Raw genomic sequence first — 21,845 nt, forward strand, 5'->3', positions numbered from 1 at the left:
GTCTGGATGGAAAACTAAGGTGGAATGCGAGGTTTGAAATGCGTGAATGAATCTCAGAAGGTTTCTTTCACAGAGAGAAGCGCGTTCTGGATGGAAAACGTTGTTTTGCAGCTAACTCAGTTGTTTCTAGAGAGAACAGCATCAGACACCATCTGTGTGCTACCTCACCCAGCAGACGACCCTCTGTGTGGATCCGGAGGTCAAAGGAGGACGTTGTCAGCCTCAGGGTACTCGGTCCGGTAGAGAAGACCCGAGTGGAACCGACTCTCTGGTCCAGAGATGTCGCAGGGTACACGGTGTCGAGCGTCTGGCTTAACTCTGAAGGAGTTTTTGCGTCAGCTGGTTACAGGTGCGTTTATTCGAAGCAAGTCTATCAGCGTGACTGAATGCTTAGTAGAGACTTGGGCGGCCGTCCCTCGTCTCCTGGTAAGGTTCAAGAACTGAACTTACAGCTGCTGAGATTTGGTTTTAACAAAACCTCAGAACACGCCCTCTCAGCGTCAGAAAGCTTGTTGTCATGAAGTAAAGACATGTGAGGTGGTTAAACTTTACCCTGGATTCACCCTCTGCATGAGGTGGTTAACGTGCAAGATGACTTCTGGTTTACTGAACACACATTACTGATTATCATAATAATAATTATTATTATTTGTAGCGTCATGAATGGCCTCTAATTTGTGACAAAGGTCACATTTTCCCAGCTGGGTCAAGCTGGGTCAGACTGTAACTTTTGGTTCCACAGATTAATCCAGGAGCCATGATGTCTGCTGAATATCATCTTTATCGCTGCTTTTCCGTCCCAGAGGGAAGGACACTTCAAGTTTCACAATAATAATTTTAATTAATAATTTCAATAAACTTTTGACTTTATTACTGTTATTACAATCATCATAAATAATCTCTTGGTTCAGTAAATGTATTTTAATTACTGAAATGAATTATTATGCTTTGGGTATAATAATGATTATTGTGATAATCGGTTCTGTGGTTCAGTAAACCAGAAGGTCATCCTCCACTTTATCCATCCGACGCAGAGGGCTTATCCAGGGTAAAAGTTAAACTGCTCTCACATGTTTTTCCCCATAACCAAAGCTTTCTTGCTCTGAGAGGGCGTGTTCTGTGGTTTTGTTACAACTAAATCTTCCGCAGCTGTAAGTTCAGTTCTTAAACCCACCACCGATGCTCTCGTGGCCACGAGAGTCATCCTGAGGATAAGGGACGGCCGCCCTGAACCTCCACCTGCTGTTCTGTCACACCGATAGAATAGCTTCAATAAACGCAACTGTAACCAGCTGACGCAAAACTCCTTCAGAGTTAAGCCAGACGCTCAACACTGTGTACCCTGCGACATCTTTGGACCAGAGAGTCGGTTCTACTCGAGTCTTCGCTACCGGACCAGGTACCCTGAGGCTGACAACATCCTCCCTTGACCTCCAGATCCACACAAGGGTCGTCTGAATGGGTGAGGTACCACACAGATTGTGTCTGATGCTGTTCTCTCTAAGTAACGACTGAGTTAGCTGCAAAACAAGCATTCACCCAGAACGAGTTCCTCTCACTGAAAGAAACCTTCTGAGAATCCATTCACGCATCCAAGCTCTCATTTCATTTAAGCTTTCCATCCAGACACAGGTGAAGCTTTTGATACCAAGTTTAATATCAAAGCTGGTAAATTGTCATCCATGAAATGTCATTTTTAATTGTCGTTTCAAATTGTCAAGTTTAAAATTGTTAGTAATAAATTCTTAAGTTTTAAACTCTGCCTCATCTTTGAAATGAATGGTATAAATATTCTTGGTTATTGAATAAGCAAAGATTCCTAACTTCTGATTCAAAAAAATAAATGTTTGCTATTAAATTTAATTATCTTAAATCAAACATTAATCTTTGGATTAAATATAGACCAAGCAGGTTGGTGTATGAACTTGTATCGAATATATAAGCATCCTGGATATTTATACATGATATCCAGTAAGCTTCATATGCTAATTTGCTTGATCATTCTCAGGCTCTAACAAAGCTGATAGCAAACAGCGTTATATCCTAGTATGTAGATTATCCACGCTACACATTTATAAGCTCAAGCATAAGAAAACATGAAGGCTTCAAAAGTATTAGTATCAGCACCTCTCTGACTGCATGGTGGGAGTATCTTAAAATGACAGAGTCTTCACTAGTACCATGCAGACGCACACCTATCTGGAATAATCCTGATATTTTGCTAAATAACAAAATGATGAACCTTCCGGACTGGAAAAACAAAGGAATCCTATACCTTGAACACATATATGAAGGATTGGACTTCATCCCATTTAACCCTTTGATGCATGAATTATGAAATCTTCAACCATGATTTTTTAAACTATTTTTTTCATTCATCTTTAGGTGGGAATGAAACAAATTTCATATTTACATATTTTTTGTAACATTTAATTTTCACATAGTTTATTACATGTCCACCTCAGTGGACAGCGTGCATTCTGAACATGAAATATGTCGGCTTGGCTTACTGAAGTCCAAATGGAGGGGCTCAAATGCAATAAAGTCTTCAACAGCTGTGCTTACTAGCAAAATTAAATAAATAACAATTTTGAATACCTGTCCACTGTAGTGACCATTATGCATCAAAGGGTTAATAGAATAGCCTCCCAGTTTGGAATAGATAAGAATAGCTTTTTAGAATATCACCAAATTAAATCTGTATTCAAACAAAAATTTAAGTTCAATAAAATAGAAATACAAACTCCATCAAGGGTATTTGACTTCTATAATCTCAAACCCCTCAAACTACTGTCTAAAGTATATAAGACACTGTCCAAAATAGACGATAGAATAGCAATCCCTATTGAAAAACGGGAGGTGGATCTATCAGTCAGCTTTGGCCAGAACTTCTGGTCCCAAACTTGTTTTAAAACTTTTAAAATGATCAGACACCCCAATTTACAATTAATTCAGTACACAATTCTACACAGAGTACACTATACAGGTCATCGGATGTTCAAGATGGGGTTTGTGTCGTCTGACACCTGTACACACTGCACAAACAACATTCCTGACAATTACATTCATGCACTGTGGTCCTGTCCACCTGTCCAGGAATTTTGGGGTAGAGTATGTGAGGATCTGTCAAAGTCTCTGAAATGTCATATCCCAACCACCCCCTCTCTTTGTTTACTGGGAAACCTGGACGATGTCCCGATTGAAACATCTTTGGTTCACGTGGTTCTGACTGCCATATGCATCGCTAAGAAAGCTATCCTCTTGAATTGGAAAAATAGAGATACTCTCTGTATTAACCAGTATAGAAATCTTTTGTTAGGTTATATTACACTTGATATAGCCTCTGCTTCCACTTCAAATATATCTCTATGGGCTCCTTTGATCGGTTCCATCACATAGCGATGATACCATTGATATTGTCCTGCGGGATGATGTGGGTGAGGGGGTGGAGGGTCTGAGTTTGGAGTATCCAGATGTTCCCTGGAGGTGGGTTCACTGGGGGTGTCTGGGACTGGGGGGGCTGTTGCCCCCCTCTGGAGGTGCTTGGGATGCCTCGGGGGGTGGACTACTGGCGGTTGTGAGTGGGGCCCCTTGGAGGTCTTGGCGGCGGCCATGGGTCGCTACCTGGCAGCTGCATTGCCCCTGGGCGGGTCTGGGTGGGGGCCTGGGGGCACAGGGTGTGGGGTGGCCGGCCCTGTGTGGGATCTGGGCAGGGCCTTGGGGGTTGGATCCTGACATGTATGCTGCCGGGAAGAAGGCAGGAACATGCAGCAGTGCCTGGCCCGGGTTCAGGGGCCTCGGGTAGACCTCGGCTCCTCTGCTGTCCCATCATAGGGGAGGGGGAGGTCCAGGAGGGGGAAGACCCAACCTTACCTGGATGTTCTATATATTATATAGAATAGAATAGAAGAATAGAATGCCTTTATTGTCACTATTCAAAGTAAAGTGAGATACAGAGCATCTCCTACTCAGTGTAACACAAACATACGGGGGGGGGGGGGGGGGGGGGGGGACACTTCTGCAGCGCTGTATACATATGGACAGTAAGTGTTATAATTATTGCACGTGGAATTTGGTATCAACAGATAATGGTGGTCAATGGAGGAAGTGGGAAGTGGGGGGCTGTGTTATCGGCGCATGTGTGAGTTCAGGGTGGTTATTGCTTTGGGGAAGAAACTGTTTTTGAGTCTGTGGGTTTTTGTATTAATGCACCTGTAGCGCTTCCCTGAGGGAAGCAGTCTGAACATGTTGAAGCCAGGGTGGGAGCTGTCCTTGATGATGTTTGCTGCCCTACTGAGACAGCGGGAGGAATAAATGTCCATCATGGAGGGGAGAGGATAGCCGATGATCTTCTGTGCTGTCTTGACCACACTCTGAAGCCTCACTCTGTCCGCCTTGGTGCAGCTGCCGTACCATACCGTCGTGCAGTAGGTTAGCAGGCTCTCAATGGACGAGCGGTAGAAGGTCAGCAGCAGTTCAGTGTTCAGTTTGTACTTCCTGAGGACTCTCAGAAAGTGCAGCCGCTGGTGGGCCTTCTTGATGACCGCTGAGATGTTTTCCGCCCAGGAGATGTCAGCAGAGATGAGGAAACCGAAGCCCCCTTCAGACAGGCCATGAAAAATGGAAATGTTCCGTACTCTGTCCGTAAGACCTTTGTGTCTGAATACAAACATCCGGATAACGTGTTCCGGAATTTAACCGGACGAAGCCCCAGGTAACAGGTCCGGAATTGTTACGGACAGGGTGGCTGCTTCAGACTGGTGAGGTAAAGTTCCAGACAAGGGGGAGGGGGAGGAGGAGGGGACCGGGGGACGCTGTGCACACCTAGATAGCTCGCTGCTGTAGCATGCGGCGAACCATGGCAGCTCGCCTCTTACGGTACCGCCTAGACGCGCGACGGAGCGCTTCACACCGCTTCAGTGATTCCTTTAACCATTGAGCTTCATCATCCAGGTCTCCTTTGCGTCTTCATGTGTGCAGAATTATGCTTAAGTGCCTCGTGATTTTTATCTTGAGAGGCGCTATAGAAATGATATTTTCTTCTTCTTCTTCTTCTTAACATAAGTCTGATTCTCCCCCACCCCACCCCCCGCCGCCGTCAGACATCTGGAACTTTTCCCTGCTGTGTGAACGCAGCCGAAAGGACAAGTTCCGGTACAAAAGTGGTGTGTCTGAAAACACCGTTCCGGTTAAAAACCGGATTGAATTGTCCACAAATGTTCCAGAATGTCAGTCTGAAAAGGGCTCAAGGAACCGGAAGGTGTGGACCCTCTCCACATGCTCCCCATTGATGTTGAGGGGGGTCAAGTTGGTGCTGTGTCTCCTGAAGTCGACAATAAGCTCTTTCGTTTTCTTGGTGTTCAGGGACAGGTTGTTTTCTGAACACCAAGCTGCCAACTTCAGGACTTCCTCTCTGTACTCTGCCTCGTCTCCCTTCGAAATGAGTCCGACCACCGTGGTGTCATCAGCAAACTTGATGACGAGAGTGTTATTGTGGGTCGGACTGCAGCCGTGGGTGTACATAGAATACAGGAGGGGGCTCAGCACACAGCCCTGTGGGGAGCCGGTGCTCAGCGTGCGAGTGGAGGAGAGATGAGGGCCGAGTCTCACAGTCTGGGGCCGGTTTGTGAGGAAATCCTTTATCCAGGCACATGTGAGAGGAGGGAGGTCAAGAGTGACCAGTTTGTTGATGAGGATGTCCGGGATGATTGTATTAAAGGCTGAGCTGTAGTCCACAAAGAGCATTTGGACGTAGCTCTGCCGCTGCTCTAGGTGACAGCACCGCGTGGAGGGCTGTGGCAATGGTGTCTTCTGTTGATCTATTTGAACGGTGGGGGTCGAATTCTGGGGGGGAGGTGATCCTTTATGTGCTGATGGAGTAGTCTCTCAAAGCATTTCATGATTACCGGTGTGAGGGCCACAGGGCGGTAATCATTTAAGCTGGAGATGGGAGAATTCTTCGGTACTGGGATGATTGTGGCTGATTTTAGACAGGACGGGATGGCTGCCTGTTCCAGTGAGAGGTTGAAGAGTCTGGTGAAGATGAGGCTGAGCTGGTGTGTGCATGCTCTTAGTACTTTGCCAGGTACTCCGTCTGGACCGGCCGCCTTCCTGGGGTTCACTGCTAGGAGCACACGTCTGACATCGTGCTCCGTTACAGTGAGTGGAGCGGTGTAAGAACCAGGTGAGGATGAGGATGGTAGCAGGGCTGAAGCAGATGAGTGTTGCTGCTGTGGTGTTTCAAAGTGGGCAAAGAAGCTGTTTATTTCCTCTGCCAGCTGCACACTCAGGTTTTCAGTTTTTGCAGTGCTGCTTCTGTGGTTGGTGATGTCTCGCATTCCCTGCCATACCTCTCGTGTGTTGTTGTTGGACAGGTGGGACTCGATATTCCTTTTGTGGTCTGACTTGGCTTTTTTAATCCCCCTTTTCAGGTCAGCTCGAGCAGCCCTGTACAGAGCTCTGTCACCTGACCTGAAGGCGGCATCACAGGCTTTGAGGAGTGAGCGGACCTCGCTGGTCATCCAGGGTTTTTGATTTGGAAAAACCTGAATGATTTTGTCCACTGTCACATTTGCAGTACAGAACTTGATGTAATCCAGTACTGATCCTGTGAAAGTTTCTAGGTCCTGGTGTTCAAATATGTCCCAGTCTGTCTCTGTGAAGCAGTCTTGTAATTTGTTGAGAGCATTTTCTGGCCAGGTTGTAACAGTCCTTGTGGTGGGCCTGGCACTGCGCCTGAGGGGGGTGTAGGCTGGGGAGAGCAGGAGAGAGAGATGGTCGGACTGACCGAGGTGGGGGAGGGGTATGGCTCTATATGCATGCTTGATGTTGGAGTAAACATGATCTAGAGTCAGTGCGTTTACATGCAGCCAGTAACCCTTTTAAAACCCGAATATTCACAATCACCCGGTTCCGCAGTTCCTTGTAAACACCGCCAAAAACCCAGATATGCTCATAACCGGGTTTTTAAAAACCCGGTTACTACACCTGGGGTAATCCTTTTCTAACCCGAATGTTTGGTCGTGTAAACGCATACCGGGATATCCCCATCAAAGCGTGTGTTCTGCGCATGCTCTGTTCGCAAAGAATCTTGGTCTTTTGAGTAGCGAGACGTCTTGTATGCGCCAGAACACCGGAAGTAAACAACAAGTTGGGGACAAAATGGCGTGTCGCTGCACAGCACCACATTTTGAGTGAAGAGGAAACTAAAGCGCAAACAAACGCGGCCACTATCTCTTCCGAACTGGGAAACATGTTGTTGTTTTCACGGATACCAGAACAAGAAGAACCGGAAATGACGCATATTGCGTCTGGACGTAGTCCATACGTCCTGACGCTACCCCAACATCCGCATTTAAATCGGGTTATGCAAGTTAGAGGTAACTCTTTCTATTTATGCTTGTAAACGGGTTATTCTGATCAACTCAGAAACCCAAATCCCAACCTTAACCCGATCATAACCCGGATACTGGCTGCATGTAAACATACTCAGTGTTTTCTCCTCTGGTGGGACATTTGACATGCTGATAGTACTTTGGGAGTACAGTCTTTATGTTGGCCTTGTTAAAATCACCTGCAATAATGTGAACCCCATCTGGGTGGGCCCGCTGTTTTTCGTTAATGGTGTCCAGCAGGATAGAGAGCGCCGTGTTTACGTTTGCATCGGGTGGAATGTACACAGCCGTGATGATCACTACTGTTAGCTCTCTCGGTAGAAAAAAAGGCCGGCATCTCACCGACATGCACTCGAGGTTCGGGGAGCAGTGAATGTTTATAATTGTCCCTTTGTTACACCAGCTTTCATGCACGTAAATACAGAGCCCTCCCCCTCTGCTCTTACCGGAGTCCTTTGTCCTGTCCTAGCGAAGCAGAGTGCGGCCTGCTAGCTGAACGCTAGCATCGGGTATTCCCGGATGAAGCCAGGTTTCAGTAATAATCAAGGCACAGCAGTCACGAACATAGCGAATTCCCACTACTTGTAATTCCATGTTGTCCGTCTTTTGCACGAGGGATCTAGCGTTGGAGAGATAGAGGCTCGGCAGAGGTGGCTTGTGTGGTTTGTTTTTTAGCCTCAGCATGATGCCGGACCTGCAGCCCCACTTTTGCTTCCTTTCCCTCCGTCTGCGCCTCCGCTTAGTCCCGATAACAATCCACGGGAAGCCTGGTGGTCTCGCCACATGATCTGGGATGTTGTGCGTGCGAAGGAAGTCCAGTGAAACAGATGTTTGATGCTGATCACCAATGTCTATGAGGCTCTGGCGGGTGTAGCAAACTTTGAAAGTAGAGCCGATGGTGCAGAAAAAAATAAGAAAGACATACAAACTAAGCAAACTAAACAAAAAAAGGGAGTACTGAGCCAGAGAGCCGTAAGCCGCTGCAACCGTGTGCGCCGCCATCTTGGAAGATGGAAGTTGCAGGGATGGGCGTATTGATATTCTGCTGGGGTGGGGCTGGGTTGGTGCCCTCGTACTCCGTGAGGCTCTGCAGTGCTGCGGCTTTGGGCCCTGGCAAGCTGGGCTGGGGTCTCCATGCCCTGGGTGGCATTTTGACAACAGAGGTGCCTATTGGGGCCAGTGGGTGAGCTGGCTCCCTGGCGAGCTAAGCCCAACGAGCCATTCCTCCCCATCCCCGCATATTTTTCTCCTCCTGCTCTCTCACATCATCACACAAACATGCACATAGGACCTTGGGAGTGCGGGTATGGACCCCATTTCCGCATTCCTGAGGCAACCTGCCCCCCAATTTTATTTGCACCTTAAACACTTCCACCAACGACATTCCACGCAAACACACACTTAGGGCCTTGGGAGTGAGCACATTCAACGGCAGTTGACAGGGGATTTCTCAGCCTCAATTCGAGTGCCAGTGCCCACTTCCAATTTTAAACTGCACTTCGACACCGAGGGCTGTGGGTGCAAGTGGGGTGGTGTGGTGGCATCAGCTGGCATAGGCCAGACAATTTCTGCACTGCTCGCTCACCACAGCCATGGAATACACCTCATCAACACACACTGAAGGAAGCATTTTGCTGTGTCAGCTGTAGGCAGCTTTTAGCTTGTTGAAAGCTTTGGGTTGAAGAGGGTTCGCTCTGGATGGCCTGTCCGTAGCTTTCTCTAGAACTGGCTCACCTTCTAGTGAGCTCTAAATATTGTCATATTAGGATTTCTTGGCCAACCGGGATGTGCCATGTTAAGGGGTGTTCACAAGCAAACCTCGGAACGTCACGCCTCTTTCAGATACAGGATGTTCTGATTTGTGGCTAAGAAAATATCTATGTGTCATGACATTTAACTTAACTTTAATTTATCTCTAATGAACCTTTTGTCTGAGTGTAGATAATGATTCACTTGTTAAATCTAAAATTACTGATCATAATATAAAAATGTTTCATTTCAACCACAGTAATTTAAGCACAGATTAATCTACCTTATTAATTTAAGTACAGATTAATCAAAACATAATTGATCATTTCATATAACATTTGTTCATTCCATTTCATGATTGATTGATTGATTAACTCACATGAGCTGAAAATAGTCACTTTATTCAGAGGCATGAGGAATCCTGCGGTGTTATCAGAAGAAGGCTTTGTTTGGGAACACAGGCTGACATTGTGTTCCTCCTGAAATGTCAACAAGGTTTGCAGAACTTAGTTGATTGTTGGAAGGTAGAATGTAAAATCCACCTTACAGAATGGAATTTATCTCTGCCGGTGACCGGTGGCACGTAGGTCAGTTTTTAGGTGAAAACTGACCATTGCTGGACGTTACAATACACACAATCAGTGATATTTGAGAAGTTAACGGAAGTTTATAGGGTGCAACAATTGTTTAAACAAAATTAGGCAGATGCATAAATTTGGACACTGTTGTTATTTTATTGATTCCAAAACCTTTAGAACTAATTACTGGAACTCAGAATTGGTTTGGTAAGCTCAGGGATCAGTGACAAGCACATGACACAACACAGGAGAGCCACCTCTTAAGGTAAAGACTCTGCAGTCCACCTACACCTGAAGGACAAGGGACACACCTTTGAAGATGACTAAGTTAGGGTTCGTTTCGTCTCTTTAAATAACAGCAGACAACTACAGCTTCTAAGCTTGACTTTCCCATATTCCAGTCAGAATTGACAAAGCTGAGAAGCGAAACGTCTTCAAGAAACCAAAGAAGTCCAGTTGTCTTCATTTCAATCAATCAATCAATCAATCAATCAATCAATCAATCAATCTGTATTTGTATAGCACTTTTCATATGAACTGTAGAAATGTGCAGCGTGGTAGAGAGCTGTGCCTCCTCTATGACGCAATTGTAGACACTCTGATTACCTCGAATAGGCCACTTTGTAAAAATAGTAAGCATAAAGCTAAGCCTGGTTGGACTGATCATGTAGAAGAGCTCTATGCAGAAGCCAGAAGGGCATATAGACAGTGGGCTGACTCAGGGAAACCAAAAAGGGGCCCAGTCTTTGAATGTAAAAAATACACAAATGCAAAGGTGAAACGTGCTTCGCGTTACATCAAAAGGAATGATGATATGCTTAGAAATTCTTCATTAGCTAACTACAAAACCACAGTCCTACAGAATTTTGGAGAGAAATTAGAAGGCTAAATACTTGTAAGACACCCCTACCATCAAATGTTGATGGGGCTTTTGGTTCTGAGGAAGTTTGTCAGTTATGGCATAAGCATTATTAGGATTTGTTTAATTGTGTCAAGAGTAATCCCCCTGAAACTGATAAGGTAGAGAATAACAAGGATTATTATAAAGAAAAAAACTGGCAGAATAAACAGTAAAGATAGCTACCGGCCCATTGCTTTGGCCATTACTTTGGTCCTGGAGAGGGCTATTTTGACAAGACTAGAGGAGTTTGTTTTTACATCAGATCATCAATTTGAATTTAAATCGAATTTAGGTACAGACATGTGTATTTTTGCATTAAAGGAAATTCTGGATCTGTACAGCAGGCTCAACAAGACCATATTTACCTACACGTTTCATTGATGCTTCTAAAGCATTTGATCGTGTTAATCACGAAAAGTTGTTTTTAAAACTGCTCGACAGGAATGCACCTAAATATCTGGTGAGGATTTTAGTATATTGGTATGGCCACCAGTCCATGGTTGTCAAATGGGGGAATTCAGTGTCCCTTCCTTTTATTGTTTGTAATGGTGTATGACAAGGCAGGCTTTTGTCTTCTTGTCTTTTTAATGTGTACATGGATGACCTGTCCAGGCTGCTGAGTGGATGCAGGACTGGCTAGCAGGTTGGGAATGTTGTTTTGAATCATTTGATGTATGCAGATGATCTGGAAATCTGTTGTCCATGCAGTGCTGGTCTGCAGCTATTGTTAAGGAGTTACTCACAATATGGTCATGACTTTGACATAAAATTCAATGCAATGAAAATTACCATCATGATTGTGGGGACTAAAGAGGATGGTAAACTAATTTTCCCAGATTTCCACTTATCTGACAATATTATCCAGGTCCGGGATGAAGTTAAATATTTGGGGCACTACATCTCTGCTGACCTGTTGGATGATAGAGACATTTATAGACAGTGTTGCTTGCAGTATGTACAAGATAGTATGCTCATTCGGAAATTTTCTAGGTGTCCCATTCCTGTCAAGCTGACACTTTTCAAAGCATTTTGTACGCCTATGTACACTGCACATCTGTGGAGGAATTACAGGAGAAGAAGTCTTTACAAACTTCAGTTGCCTTTACAATGATGGGTTGAAGCTGCTGCTGAGGGTACCTCGCTGGAGCAGGGCCAGCCATTCGCTGGTATTCCCACTTGTAATGCAACACTTCTCAATCTAATGTACAGATGTATGTGTAGTAGGGCTGCTCAATTAATCGAATTTTAATCACGATTACGATCTGAGTTTTGAACGATTATAAAAAACAAAACAAGCCGATTATTTGCTCCTCCCGCTTGCGCTGCCCTGAGTAGCAAATGAAGCGCTCCTCCCACAGTGTTGCCAACATAGCGACTTTGACGCTATTTCTAGCAGCTTCTCAGACCCCCTTCTTGACTTTTTAACTTAAAAGTACCTAGCGAACACCTCAGAAACATCTCTGGTAACCCTTAGCTACTTTCTGGATAACTGTCGTCGACATTTCCTGCAGGTTAGCTAAACACTCCGCCTGCGCTCCGGACCGTTCTTCAGGACATTAGGAAAGGGAATGATGTAGTGATGTGTCAGTCGCTACAGAAACGGCTCTCGGAGCCGGCTTCCTGTTGGATTAACCAGAGTGAGTGACACACACACCGCACCTGCGGACTCCTGAGCCACTAAAAACAGCCAAATGTGCACGTGCGGCGCGCTAAACACACGTGCAGCTTGCTCCTGATTGCTGTGGGAGCAGGTTGGGGGGTGGGGGGTGCAGCTGTGTTCGGGACAATTATTGCATTAACTGATGGACTTGTAAATCAATAGTTTATAAATAAGGTAGAAATAAGTTCCACACGCTGATAAATAATAACTAATCTCTCTGAGGACACGGTGCTAGTGCACTCTCCTACAGCACCTTGACACGACTAAATAAATGTTATGCAACATTTTATGAACATCAATTTATTTGCGTTTATTTGTTATAAATGCCACTGTATAATTCTTGCTGTCAGTATTTGCAAGATATTGGTATTTGGGTCTGTACTGGTTAGACTTACATGAGTTAAACCAAGGTCTACGGCCCTTGGGTCATAAACTATGAGCTATAAGTATATTGGTCTTTTTATACTGGGAATCAGGAGTTCTTTTAGTGATCATCTTCTTTGTTATTTATTTTTGTCCTGATTGTGCCCTGAGCAGTTTTATGACAGAATAAAAACAAATAAAATCAACATAAATTGAAAAATCGTCCTAAATAATCGTGATCTCAATTTCAGTCACAAAAATCGTGATTATTATTTTTGCCATAATCGAGCAGCCCTAATGTGTAGGCTGATGGTCTCTGGAAATGGTATTATCTCAATCTTGTCCACAACGACATGAAGCATGACTCGATTCTATTCTAACCTTTGGAATCACTGGCGTTGTTGACTGTATGTTTGACTGATCTTGTCAGTTTATATTGCTACTGGTTGTAATGTTATTGTTATTAACTTGCTTTATTGTTCTTAATGTGTTTTATTTTCTTGCAATTTTTTAACTGTTTTTAATCCTCTAATCTTTATTCTTTATGAATTTATCTGTTTTTACTGTTCACTGTGTTATCCTTCCCATTATGGACCTTAAAGGCCCAGAATAAAGTTTGATGATGATGATGATGATGATGATACAAAATAAAATGCAGCTCAAAGTGCTTCACAGATTAAAATTACCCCATACAACCCATATTCCCATCCCTTCTCCACAAATATAAAAACAATTATGACAGTTACACCCCCATCCCACAACCCATTTGACACACACACACACACACACACACACACACACACACACACACACGCACAACCCTAAAAAAACAGGATAAGTAAACACTAGGCTGAGTTCAGATGGGTTAGACAATGAATGACACGCCATCAGGTGAGCCATCTGCCTCGGCAGTAGTTGATCTTCGACAGCAGTCAAAGTTCAAATTTGAACCCTTTGGAGTACTAATAAGGCAACCCTTTTAATGAGTAAAATGTTTTACCACAACAAAATCAGCCAAAAGGCTGTGTTCTAAATGATTAAAACATCAAATCTTTGTATATATTTTTGTGAGTTTTGTTATTTTGTAATTTTTTGGGTTGAGAGACATAGTCCCTCCAGAGTGTCCTGGGTCTTCTTTTAGGCTTTCTCTCAGTTAGACGTGCCCGGAAAACCTCACCAGGGAGGCGTCCAGGATGCATCCCAACTAGATGCCTGAGCCACCTCAACTGGCTCCTCTCGATGTGGAGGAAAAGCGGGTCTACTCTGAGGCCCTCCCGGACGACAAAGCTTGTCACCGATTCTGTTTATAACTTTTATGGACAGGATTTGTAGGCACAGCTAAGGTGTTGACGGGATCCGTTTTGGTGGCCTGAGGATTGAGTCTGCTTTTTGCAGATGATGTGGAGTCAGTTCCTCTAAATCTGAGACCACGCTCTTGAGATGGAAAAGGGTAGAATGCCTTCTCCACTTCAGGAACAAGGTCCTGCCTCAAGTGGAGGAGTTTAAGTATCTTGGGATCTCGTTCATGAGTGTGGGAATGCTGGAGCGTGAGATCGACAGGTGGATTGGTGGTGCGTCTGCAGTGATGCGGGCGTTGTACCGATCTGCTGTGGTGAAGAGAGAGCTGAGTCAGAAGCCAAAGCTCTTGATTTAGTGGTTCCTACCCTCACCTATGGTCATGAGCTTTAGGTAGTGACCAAAGAACAAGATTGCGAATATAAGCGACCAAAATTAGTTTTCTCCACAGGGCGGCTGGCCTCTCCCTAAGAGATAGGGTGAGATTCAAGTGTATATAAAACAATATTTTCTTCTAAATATGCTTTCATTAAATACCTAAACTACTTTAAAGAAAATCAAGTAACATTTCTGCCATGTTCACTAACATGGGTAAAGCTGAATGAATCGTAACAAAGTTTTTACTGCTGGAGTGGCAACGGAAAGAAACTCACTCATGCTCATACTGAACCAGATATGGTGAAGGCTAACCTACACAAATGTTTCGTTTCAGTATGCAGCCACATTACATGATTTATTTTGACATGGTCGATCAGTGAGCTCTGTTTTAGTAACTGACCCTGACTAGAGACACGTCCCACTTTGTGTTGTAGAATTGCAGAAAGTAATTAACACTCCCCGACTGTATCACCACCTGCTGTTGAGGAGTTGTGAACAGATTGCACTCCATTGCACAAAAAGGTCCCCTTCACAAACAAATGCATGATCATATTTCATAACATTTTGCCCTGTTTAATGCCCGTGACCCACTAAAAATGGGTCCATGACCTACTTTTGGGTCAGAGTCCACAAGTTGGGAATCACTGCTCTACAGCTTTACCATGCATGTTTTGAATCACCAGCTCTATCTTTCTGTCCGAACAGAGTAACCTGGAAAATGGAAGAAACCAAAAGCTGGACAAGACAAACTTAGGAACAGGATGTCCCAGAGAAACAGATCATCCAGATGAATCAGAGCCTGTAGAGCCAGACATGATTTATACAATTGAAGATGTCCCACCTTGGTACTTGTGCATCCTACTAGGACTACAGGTAAGATTGGAGTTTTTGCTATTGTACATAATGAAGGATATATTTTTCACAACTCTGCCGATCAGGATTGACTGTAACTTGGTTGGCTGGTTTCTGATTCGGACTTGGGTGTTTGCCTTGTCTGTCGCAGTTGTTGTGTCCTTGGGCAAGACATTTAACCCGACTTACCTGCTCGTGGTGGTTGGAGGGTCCAGTGACGCCTGTTTACGGCAGCTTCACCTCTCTAAATGTGCCCCAGGGCAGCTGTGGCTTCATTGTACCTCATCACTACCGGTGTGTGAATGGGTGAATGACTAATTGTGTTGTTGTGTCTGGGGCTTTGTAGAACTCTAAAATGTGCTATATCAAATACAGGCCATCAAACACTATTCAAACTCTCGTCTCTCGTCTTCCTCCGCTTATCCGGGTCCGGGTCGCGGGGGGAGCATCCCAACTAGGGAGCTCCAGGCCGTCCTCTCCCCGGCCTTGTCCACCAGCTCCTCCGGCAGGACCCCAAGGCGTTCCCGGACCAGATTGGAGATGTAACCTCTCCAACGTGTCCTGGGTCGACCCAGGGGCCTTCTGCCGGCAGGACATGCCCGAAACACCTCCCCGGGGAGGCGTCCAGGAGGCATCCTGACCAGATGCCCAAACCACCTCAACTGGCTCCTTTCGATCCGGAGGAGCAGCGGTTCTACTCCGAGTCCCTCCCGAATGTCCGAGCTCCTCACCCTATCTCTAAGGCTGAGCCCGGCCACCCCACGGAGGAAACTCATTTCGGCCGCTTGTATCCGCGATCTCGTTCTTTCGGTCATTACCCAAAGCTCATGACCATAGGTGAGAATTGGGACGTAGATCGACCGGTAAATCGAGAGCCTGGCTTTCTGGCTCAGCTCCCTCTTCCCCACGACAGATCGGCTCAGCGTCCGCATCACTGCAGACGCCGAACCAATCCGCCTGTCGATCTCCCGATCCCTCCTACCCTCACTCGTGAACAAGACCCCGAGATACTTAAACTCCTCCACTTGAGGTAGGACCTCTCCCCCGACCCGGAGGTGGCAAGCCACCCTTTTCCGGTCGAGAACCATGGTCTCAGATTTGGAGGTGCTGATCCTCATCCCAGCCGCTTCACATTCGGCCACGAACCTACCCAGCAAGAGCTGAAGGTCAGAGCTGGATGAAGCTAGGAGGACCACATCATCCGCAAAAAGCAGAGACGAGATTCTCCTGCCACCAAACTCGACACACTCAACACCACGGCTGCGTCTAGAAATTCTGTCCATAAAAGTGATGAACAGAACCGGTGACAAAGGGCAGCCCTGGCGGAGTCCATCCCTCACTGGGAACAGGTCCGACTTACTACCGGCTATGCGGACCAAACTCACGCTCCTCTGGTAAAGGGACTGAATGGCCCTTAACAGAAAGCCACCCACCCCATACTCCTGGAGCGTCCCCCACAGGGTGCCCCTGGGGACACGGTCATAAGCCTTCTCCAAATCCACAAAGCACATGTGGATTGGTTGGGCAAACTCCCATGCCCCCTCCATCACCCTTGCAAGGGTATAGAGCTGGTCCACAGTTCCACGGCCAGGACGAAAACCACATTGCTCCTCCTCTATCTGAGATTCAACTATCGATCGGACCCTCCTCTCCAGTACCTTGGAGTAGACCTTTCCAGGGAGGCTGAGGAGTGTGATCCCCCTATAGTTGGAACACACCCTCAGGTCACCCTTCTTAAAGATGGGGACGACCACCCCGGTCTGCCACTCCCTAGGAACTGCCCCCGATGACCACGCAATGTTGTAGAGACGTGTCAACCATGACAGCCCTACAACATCCATAGCCTTGAGATACCCAGGACGAACCTCATCCGCCCCCGGGGCTCCGCCGCTGTGTAGTTGTTTGACTACCTCAGCAACTTCTGCCCCCGAGATCGGACAGTCCATCCCCAGGCCTCCCAGCTCTGGTTCCTCCTCGGAATGCGCATTGGTGGGATTGAGGAGCTCCTCAAAGTATTCCTTCCACCGTCCGACTATAGCCTCAGTTGACGTCAGCAGCTCCCCATCCCCACTGTAAACAGTGTGAGCGAGTTGCTGCCTTCCTCTCCTGAGGCGCCGGACAGTTTGCCAGAACCTCTTTGGAGCCGATTGATAGTCTTTCTCCATGGCCTCACCAAACTCCTCCCACGCCCGAGATTTTGCCTCGGCAACTGCCACTGCTGCACCCCGCTTGGCTATCCGGTACCTGTCTGCTGCCTCCGGAGACCCACAGACCAGCCACGCCCTGTAGGCCTCCTTCTTCAGCCTGACGGCTCCCCGAACCTCTGGTGTCCACCAGCGGGTACGGGGGTTGCCACCACGACTGGCACCGGCCACCTTACGACCACAGCTAGCAACAGCCGCCTCAACAATCGCAGAGTGGAACAAGGCCCACTCGGACTCAATGTCCCCCACTGCTCTCGGGACGTGGTCAAAGCTCTGCCGGAGGTGGGAGTTGAAGACCGTCTTGACAGGTTCTTCTGCCAGGCGTTCCCAGTAGACCCTCACTATGCGTTTGGGTCTGCCAGGTCTACGCGGCATTTTCCCTTGCCATCTGATCCAACTCACCACCAGGTGGTGATCAGTTGACAGCTCCGCCCCTCTCTTCACTCGGGTGTCCAAAACATACGGCCGCAGGTCAGATGATACGACTACAAAATCTATCATCGACCTGTGACCTAGGCTGCCCTGGTATCAAGTGTACCGGTGGGCATCCTTATGTTCGAACATGGTGTTCGTTATGGCCAAACTGCGGCTTGCACAGAAGTCCAATAACAAAACACCGCTCGAGTTCAGATTAGGTGGGCCGTTCCTCCCAATCACACCCCTCCAGGTCAAGCTGTCATTGCCCACTTGAGCATTGAAGTCCCCCAGCAGGACAATGGAGTCCCCTGATGGAGCACTATCTAGCACTCATCCCAGGGACTCCAAAAAGGGTGGGTACTCTGAACTGATATTTGGCCCATAAGCACAAACAACAGTCAGGACCCGTTCCCCGACCCGAAGGCGCAAGGAAGCTACCCTCTTGTCCCCCGGGGTAAACCCCAACACACAGGCAGAGAGTCTCGGGGCTAACAAAAAGCCAACCCCAGCCTTCCGCCTCTCACCCGGAGCAACTCCAGCAAAGTAGAGTGTCCAACCCCTCTCCAGGTCTCGGGTTCCAGAGCCAATGCAATGTGTCGAGGTGAGTCCGACTATATCTAGCCGGTACCGCTCAACCTCTGCCACAAGCTCCGGCTCCTTCCCCGCCAGCGAGGTGACGTTCCATGACCCAAAGACTAGTTTTCTTGTCCGGGGATTGGACCGCCAAGGCTCCCGCCTTGGTCTGCCACCCGATTCGCATTGCACCGGACCCTTCATGTTCCTCCTGCGGGTGGTGGGTCCACAGTTGGACGAGCCCATGGATCCGGTTCGGGCTGGGCCCGGCCGGGCCCCATGGGCGAAAGCCTGGCCACCAGGCGCTCGCTCACGGGCCCCAACCCAAGGCCTGGCTCCAGGGTGGGACCCCGGTAACCCTCCCGGCCGGGTACTCCGACTCTTCGTTTTAACCGCCATGAAAGATCCTTCAAACTGTGAAAGAAAATACTATACCAACAACAAGGTCACACAAAGAGCTGTACATAAAACCAACAGCGTATCACAGCCCAAAATAGGTTATACAAAATACAGAAAACCAACAACTAAATTAAGTAAACCATGCAAAAAACAAAACAAAACGCATGTGAGATGCTAAAAAGGGCATTAAAAAAGCCCAGAAAATGAAAGCATGTTTGTTGGGGCAATGTAAAGCAGGAGCAAGAAGGCCTGCCTGACCTGCAGAGGCAAACCATTCCACAGTTTCAGGGTCTGCAACTGCAAAAGGCCACCACAGTCGACCACCACCCCTGATGCAGTCTAATACTACTAAAATAGAAATAATGAAATAAATAAATGTAATAATAAAACAGGAAAAGCAGCTAAAAACAGATATCAGTTAAAAGCTAAGCTAAAAAGGTGAGTCTTGAGCCAGCTCTTAAAAACATGAACATTCTGTATGATGCTGAGGTCCTCTGGCAGCCTGTTCCAGAGACGAGGGCCATAATACTGGAAGGATGCCTCACCATGGGTATGTGTCCTGACTTTTGGAATCACAAGGAGACAGCTGCCAGAGGAGCGCAGAGGCCACGAGGGTTCATAAAGTAAAGGCAGTTCCGAAAGATACGAAGGCCCAAGACCATTAAGACACTTGAAAACAATTAAGAGAACCTTAAAATGGGTCCTGAAACATACGGGGAGCCAATGCAGCGATTCTAAAACTGGTGTAGTGTGCTCCCGCCTCCTGGTCTTCATCAGGACACGTGCTGCAGAGTTTTGTAAAAGCTGTAAGCCTGAAATGCTCTTTTTATGAAGACTAGAAAGCAGGGCATTACAGTAGTCAGCTCTGCTGGTGATAAAAGCATGCATCAGCATCTCCGTTTTGGCCCGAGAGAGAATGGGGCGGACTCTGGCAGTATAGTTTAGATGATCAAAACCTATTTTAGTAATGCTTTTTATGTGTGGGATAAAAGACAGCTCAGAGTCAAAAATCACACCCAGGTTATTGACTTGTAAGGAAGGATTAAAATTCATAGATTTTTAGTCTTGATAAAAGTTTCTCTCTCTCTGGGCCTCAGGACCGATGACTAAAACTTCACTTTTGTTCTGGTTGAGCTGGCAAAAGTTCTCTGCCATCTAGGATTTGATGTCTGAAATACAGTTAAAAAGTGCATTCATTGGCTGTGTGTCATCAGGAGAGATGGAGATGTACAACTGTGTATCATCAGCGCAGCTGTGGAAATTCACCCCGTGTCTCCTGATGACACCACCAAGAGGGAGCATATAAAGGTTAAAAAGCACTGGGCCTTAAACTAAACCCTGAGGCACACCACATGTGGATCCTCGAGGAACAGGTTTCCAAACTTACCATTAACGTCCTGTCTGTTAGGTAGGATGTGAACCATCTGTGGACATCACCAGAGAGGCCGATCTGTTTTAAATGTGTTAAAAGAATAGTGTGGTCTACTGTATCTAAGGAAGCACTTAGATCCAGTAGAACCAACACCATCACCTTTCTGGCATCATAATTTACTCTAAAATCATTTAACATCTTCAGAAGGGTCATCTCCATGCTGTGGTTCACCCTAAAACCAGACTGAAATTTCTCTAGGACATTGCATGAGTCAATAAAATCATTAAGTTGGATTAAAACAAGCTTCTCTAGAGTTTTGCTGAGAAATGGTAAGTTAGATACCGGTCGAAAATTGTTTAAATCATTAAAATCTGAATTGCTCTTCTTTAATTGGGGTCTCACCATCGCCCCTTTAAAGACCCCGTCTGAAGTGAGCAGTTCATCAAGGTTAAAATCTCATCTCTAAAAGAATCATAGAACTGTTTAAAAAACCTTGTGGGAATTTGGTCTAGGACACAAGCGGTGGGTCTCACTGAGGAGAAAACTTTACCAAGACTCTCAGCTTGTCCAGTGTTTCCTCAGGTAGACACACACTCTCATATTTATCACAAACCATACTGCTTTTGGAGGATAAAATGTTACATCTGATGGTGTCTACCTTCCCTCTGAAGTGGGCTGCATACTCCTCACAGAGAGCATCTGAGGGGGTATTCTGAAGAAAGTTAAAGTCACAATAAAAAATATGACCGATTGTAGAGATAAGCATTTTAGGATTATTTTTGTGTTCTGAGATGATTTTGGAAAAGTAATAATTTCTGGAATTTCTAACTGCTTTATCATAAGATTTATCATAGTAGTTTTGTGTATAACTGCTTATTAATTATGCTCGTATTTCTGCCACCCTGCAGTTTCTCTTCAGCTGTTTTAGGATTTCATTTCTCCATGCTGATGTATGTTTAGACTGTAGAGTTTTGATTTTGAATGGAGCAAGTGAGTCAAGAGCAGCTTTAAGTCTGCTGTTAAAATCATTGACCATAAAATCACAGGAGGCAGACAAATTATTAAGAGGGACCTTTTCAAGAACTTCCAGAAAACCAGCTGCCACTTCAGGGGTTAGATGGCATTTCATTAAAGTGGGATTAAGTAGATAACACTTTAAAAACAAATAAAAAAATAGTGTAAATGGCCAGGATTGGTATGGTATGCTCAGTCCTGCATGTCCCTATCAGAAACCAAGCTGCAGCTTTTTGCATCAGCTAAAGATGCTCCACAGCAGCCATGTAGATCCTAGAGTAATCCAGCCTGGATTTTATTTTTTTATTTCATAAATGAGAGAGAACTGGTTCCTGGCTGTGGTTTGTGCTTATGCACCAAACTGCAGCTCAGACTACCCACACTTTTTGGATTCCTTGGAGTGGGTGCTGGAGAGCGCTCCTTCTAGTGTCTCCCTCGTTCTACTGCGGAACTTCAATGCTCATGCTAGCAATGACAGAGAGATGTGGTTGAGAGGAATGGCCCGACTGGTCTTAATCTGAGACGAGATTAAGACCATTGTGGGAGTGGTGTGGGAGGGAGTGTGCGACTGTGTTTGTGTATGACTGTACATGTCAGGTGGGGCTTTTGACTCCTCCCCTCTCCTGGGACTTTTTGATGCCACACATCTTCGCCTACCCTCCCCCTGCCACACCTGGTGTGGAGTGTGGCGCCTT

At 46.2% G+C, this 21,845-nt stretch overlaps 1 protein-coding gene across 3 annotated transcripts in view; it reads left to right on the forward strand.

Moving 5' to 3' along the window:
• slc23a1 (solute carrier family 23 member 1) overlaps positions 1-21,845 on the forward strand; it is a 144,105-nt gene that overhangs the window by 24,199 nt on the left and 98,061 nt on the right. For all 3 annotated transcript variants that reach the window (XM_070555457.1, XM_070555456.1, XM_054731018.2), the window contains exon 2: positions 15,025-15,192. In XM_070555457.1, the coding sequence (XP_070411558.1) occupies positions 15,133-15,192 (60 nt within the window). In that variant the 5' untranslated portion in view covers positions 15,025-15,132. The remainder of the gene's footprint in view (positions 1-15,024; positions 15,193-21,845) is intronic.

Source organism: Nothobranchius furzeri, chromosome 10, assembly GCF_043380555.1.
Source record: "Nothobranchius furzeri strain GRZ-AD chromosome 10, NfurGRZ-RIMD1, whole genome shotgun sequence".
Taxonomy (NCBI): Eukaryota; Metazoa; Chordata; class Actinopteri; order Cyprinodontiformes; family Nothobranchiidae; genus Nothobranchius; species Nothobranchius furzeri.